The sequence below is a fragment of the Sinocyclocheilus grahami genome, unplaced genomic scaffold (assembly GCF_001515645.1).
Source record: "Sinocyclocheilus grahami isolate Dianchi unplaced genomic scaffold, SAMN03320097.WGS_v1.1 scaffold1356.1, whole genome shotgun sequence".
Lineage (NCBI taxonomy): Eukaryota > Metazoa > Chordata > Actinopteri > Cypriniformes > Cyprinidae > Sinocyclocheilus > Sinocyclocheilus grahami.
In genome coordinates this window covers 2,705-8,409 of record NW_015506535.1, presented here as the reverse complement: position 1 = coordinate 8,409, position 5,705 = coordinate 2,705, and the positions used below count along the sequence as shown (strand labels likewise).

The following is a 5,705-nucleotide window of genomic DNA, read 5'->3' as shown; positions in this document are numbered from 1 at the left end:
ACTTTACTAGTTACTTGAAAAAAGTAATCTGATTTCGTAACTCGCGTTACTTGTAATGTGTTACCACCAACACTGGTTTGGATTACATAAAGACGGTCGAAACCAATTAATTTTGAAAGTGCTGTTCAAAGAAGAGAAATCAAGGAAATTCAACCCACCGTACTCATATGTGTTCATTAATACAGACTTCTTAACATAATGGATTTAGTTTTTCCAAACAAAATTAAACGGGATTTTATCAACTGATTTACAAATGTTGTTGTCCACATATAGAGAGATGCCCTCCGCCTTAGCAAGCAGTACTCTGCCTCTCAAGGTCAAGTCTCTCTGCAACCATGCACTGAATCTTCTTTGGGCTTTTAATATAACCAGGTCAAAATTCAAGGTACATCTTTTATCTTGATCTTTAGTTATCACAATGCCTAAATATGTCATTTCAGATTTAACTGGAGTTTGGATTACATAAAGATGGTCTAAACCAATTAATTTTGAAAGTGCTGTTCAAAGAAGAGAAATCAAGGAAATTCAACCCACCGTACTCATATGTGTTCATTAATACAGACTTCTTAACATAATGGATTTAGTTTTTCCAAACAAAATTAAACGGGATTTTATCAACTGATTTACAAATGTTGTTGTCCACATATAGAGAGATGCCCTCCGCCTTAGCAAGCAGTACTCTGCCTCTCAAGGTCAAGTCTCTCTGCAACCATGCACTGAATCTTCTTTGGGCTTTTAATATAACCAGGTCAAAATTCAAGGTACATCTTTTATCTTGATCTTTAGTTATCACAATGCCTAAATATGTCATTTCAGATTTAACTGGAATATTATAAATGATGGGTGCTGTACAGTCTTTAATAGGCATTAATTCACATTTGCCTACTGTAAAAAAATGACCGTGAATTTAACGGGAAAAGACTGTAAAAATGCTACAGTAAAAACCTGTTAAATGGTTAACGGTAAATTCCCCTACTATATACGGTGAAAAACTATATCGGACATTACATGTATTGGACATTAATTTTACGGTAGTATACCGTTTTTGGAAGTGAAAGAAGACTGTATAATTTACAGTGAATTTCCGTAAATTGACATTCCCAGAATTCTTAATACAGACTTCTTAACATAATGTATTTTGTTTTTCCAAACAAAATTAAACAGGATTTTATCAACTGATTGTCCACATATAGAGAGAGTGCAGAGTATGTAAACCTGGAGATGCCCTCCGCCTCAGCAAGCAGTACTCTGCCTCTCAAGGTCAAGTCTCTCTGCAACCATGCATTGAATCTTCTTTGGGCTTTTAATATAACCGGGTCAAAATTCAAGGTACATCTTTTATCTTGATCTTTAGTTATCACAATGCCTAAATATGTAATTTCAGATTTAACTGGAATATTATAAATGATGGGTGCTGTACAGTCTTTAATAGGCATTAATCCACATTTGCCTATGTTTAGATTAAGACCCGAAGCTTCAGAGAAAAGTTTTATATAATTAATTGCTATAGGGATTTGGGAAGCATCTCTTAAAAATAAGGTGGTGTCATCTGCTAATTGACTAATACACATTTCTCGATCCGCTATATGGATACCCTGAATACCACTTTCACATACAAATGTTGACAGTAGCTGCACACAAACAAGAAATAAATAGGGAGAAACGGGACACCCTTGTCTCACTCCTCTGGATAAACTAAACCTGGGTGAAATGCCATTCTTTAATTTAATCGAAGCACTTCCATTATTGTAAAGGGTTTTAATTACTCTACAAAACATATCCCAAGAACCAAATTTAACTAATGAATTAATAATAAATTGGTGCTCCAATGAATCAAAAGCCTTATGGAAATCTAAGAAAAGAATGAAGTTGTCCTCCTGAATAAAGTCTGAATAATCTAATAAATCAAGAATCAACCTTATATCGTTAACAATGTCTTTTGTTCAAAAAACCAGATTGTGTCTCATCTGTAACATATCCCAATACAGATTTGAGTCTTTTAGCAAAAGTATCAATTAAAAGTAAATATTTTTTAGGTTTCGGAATTAAAGTAATTAAGCCTTGAGTGAGAGTCGGGGGGTCTCATTCTGTATGCTTTCCTCAAAAACCTTAAGTAAAAAAGGAGACAATTCTTTAGAGAACCGTTTATAGAACTCTGCGGTAAGCCACAAATCAAAACAAAGGCAAAACATCAAAACTGACTGATAGATGAAAAGAAAACTGAGATGAACAGAGCTTAACTGAACAATTTCAATGATCATTTTAAAGGTCCAGCTGTAATACGATGATAGCTCAAATGCAATAGTGACAGTTAACAGTCACAATCTTAGAAAAGAGCACACAATCCTCATGATGGAACTCACAAAGCAATCTCCACACCTTCAATGAACGCACGCGCTCCGACGTAATAGGCCATTTTTCCAGCAGCCCTCGCCTCTCTCACTCTGGGCCACAAGCTCTTCCATCTCTCCCGGTCCAGCGAAGTCAGATCCTCTGCGAAGCGCGGGTTGTTGTCTTTGAGAAACTGGGACTTCTTGGCAGTTTTCCATAAGGCATCGTGGATAACCCGTGAGGTGAAGTGCATGATAACGGCGCGAGGTTTTGTGCTGTCACCTCTCGTCCCTAGCCGATGCACAGTGTCAATAACATCAGGGTACCTGCTCTTGGCCTCGGGATAAGTCTCGCTGCAGATTCGAATGACCTCGGATCTTATATCTTCCTTGAAAGTCTTAGGCACTCCAAACAATCTCAAATTCCACCTGCGAGAGTATCTCTCTAGATCAGAAATGCGTGTTTCCCAGGTGCCCGTGAGACGTTCTTGATCTTTAAGTCTGGAATCTACATCTTTCACATTCTTCTTCAAATCTTGTACTTCGGCACACACAAAGTCTACCGTTTTCTTCAGCCCTTCTATCTTCAGAGCATTGGCGCTAATCATTCCTTCAAGTGCATCAGACCGAGTATTGATCAACGAGGAGAGTGTGGAAATGATGGCAGAGTCGGCCTGTAATTAAAAAATGTATTATGGGTAGGACACTGGAAATCTGGCAATTAGATGTTTTAATGAAAATGATCTCAAACTTGATTTTTACCGCTATTTTGTAGGTACTCTGCCTTTGCACTGTCTGCAAAAAGTGAGATGTCACGCCAAGGCAAAAGGCAGTGGCTTCCACAATATTTGGGTGCTGATCACCATTTACAGAATCATTATAGTAACATCTGTATAAAATCTAGTGATCATTGGCTAGGCTATAACATATAGTAATGTAATTCCGTTTTTTTTCTGACCGTAACAACCAGACAAAAAGTTAAACGTGAGTGGATACCGTTTTGCAACCAATTTATTTGCAATGTTCGCTAACATTAAAGGATGCAAGACATACTTAGCCTATTGTTTTTACATCGAACTGAATGAAAATAGCTTAACCTTAGAACGACTTGTGGATTGATGTGAACGCCAGCAGGAATAATGCTCAGAATGATTGTGAATTAAACATCTCCGATGACGCTCATTGCAATGTTTTTTATCGAGTTACAAGAAAAGGTATGAAACGGATTTAATTGCGTACAGTAACTGATTTTATGTGATACGCTGTCATGGCATTCGACTCCTCACACGTGCAGAAGTGTGCAGCCCCAGACTGAGAGCTGGCATCTATGTCCCAAAATTATCAATAACTCATTTCGACCAAAAACAAAGTTATGGTGTTTTGTCTTTGCACGGCAGCACTGCTGTCACCATAGACAGCTTCACCCACGTCCCGCCTTTTTGCCCATTTTCGATTATCCGGGAGTGACGTGCGGTGGCACACTGCCAAGATTCCCACTTTAGGCTTCAAAAATGCTCTTCTGAACCCTACGAGTGACGTCACGGACACTACGTCCATGTTTTTGTACAGTCTGTGTTTTTGGGTCACACTTGGTGCTTTTTTTTTGTAGGAAAATCATTGTAATACTTTTTTGTTCAATAACATTTTTAGGTTTTTTTTTTAGTAGATTTTATGATACTATGCAATAGTTATAACATTTTTATGAAATATTTTTTTCCGTTAAAATTAATTAAACTCTGAGTCTCTTCATTTTTGGGTCACACTTGGTACTTGGTTTTTTGTTTTGGTTTGTTTATTTGTTTTTTTAACAACATTTACAAATGTATTTGTAACAATATACATATTTTTCTTAAGCATAACAGTTACAGCAATCCTGCAGTTTATGATGAAAAAGATCATCACTCATACAGACGATTGTTGTGGTTTGATGTGAACCTCTGTTTCCCAATATCGTGAACTATTTGTTAACATTCTTTGTATGTGCTAAGTGTGTCACAATTGTGAAATCTTATGTTTGTGTGTGTGTTTACCAAAGTCCAGAGCACAGGAATCACTCTGGGTGCTCTCAGTATGAGGAGACGGCCCAGTGTTTCAGGGTAGTTGGCTCCTACAAGCTCTATCATCCTTAGAAAGGCTTTGATTCCTGGTCTCCACAGATGCCTCATATTTAACCCCTCAAGATCCACCAGACACGTCCAACAACTACAGAACACAAACACAGAAGCAATTATTACTAGGGATGCACCGAATATTGCATTGTGGGAACAAGAAGCTCAGTCAATTATCGGCGCGAAAACAGTGCTAGAGCAGGCACCGTTATTCACAGAGATAGTCTCGGTCAAAATGTAATTTTAAAGTCGGATTTCTGGTTTGGGGAACCGTTCTTACACTTCCGTGGTAAATAATTTTTTGTTAAATGGAACAATGGAACAAGGAAACCCACGTAGCACAGATCGACATGAACAATACCGGACGCTGAACTCAAAACAGGGAACACTATTTAAACACATGACAAGAGGAGGGGATGACAAGATACACCTGGGATCAATAGAAATAAATGGGTAACACTTAGAACAAATGAGAACACAATCAGGACAGGAACAGGAAGGACCAAATAAGGGCAAATAGGAACTCAACAGGAACATACACGTGACAACACCTTTATTTCCCCCAGGAAAATCAATGTAACATATTTAATATATTTTTGTTCAATAATATTGTTTGCTTATTATTCAGAATTTTGAGCAAATTCATTTTTTCCATTAAAATGTATTAATCTAAGAGCCACTTCAACCCAAACCCCAAACTATTAAAAACCTGCCATCTTTGAAACATTTTCTTATTTTTTCAAGACCGCAGAAATGTGTGCATGAATCCCAGCTGTCACTAAATTCAGCTGAATCGAAAACATAGTTGTCATGATTTCGCTGTGGAGCTTCATTTGTGATGTGATGAAGAGTTTGAAGTCTTGGCAGGTTATCTTTAGCTGCTGAAAGCTGCTACTGAACACTGACCTCTTTTGATGAGTTCTGAAGCAGAGCTTGTAGACTCTGACTCACCTGTTTGTCATTTCCTCTTTGGCTGTAGAAACAGGAAACGTCTCGTCAGTTCAGTCTGCAGATCTATCTGCTCTTCAGTTTGTCTGTTAATAGTTTTTAATCTCCTTCATTGATCAAACCGTTTGAATGCCCTGCCTGTCACATGACCTTACTTTGACATGTGTATGTGGATCTGTGCAGTGAAATCTCAGTAAAATCTCCGCCTGACTCTCACCTTCAGTCTCTCTGATAGATAGGTCTTCTTCTCAGTGTACACTGGTGAGAAGGACAACTGGTGTAGGTTTGGGAGGACACTTTCAACATTTGATACAAAATC

At 37.8% G+C, this 5,705-nt stretch overlaps 1 protein-coding gene across 1 annotated transcript; it reads right to left on the bottom strand.

Annotated features, from left to right (window-relative positions):
- Nucleotides 1–2,258: 2,258 nt before the first annotated feature.
- Nucleotides 2,259–4,790, bottom strand: LOC107569542 (uncharacterized). The gene is made up of 3 exons (XM_016255660.1): nucleotides 4,774–4,790; nucleotides 4,361–4,532; nucleotides 2,259–3,004 (listed from the first exon to the last, which is right to left on the bottom strand). The coding sequence occupies exons 1-3, from the start codon at nucleotides 4,788–4,790 to the stop codon at nucleotides 2,360–2,362; spliced, it is 834 nt and encodes a 277-aa protein (XP_016111146.1). The 3' UTR covers nucleotides 2,259–2,359.
- Between the last annotated feature and the right edge of the window lie 915 nt (nucleotides 4,791–5,705).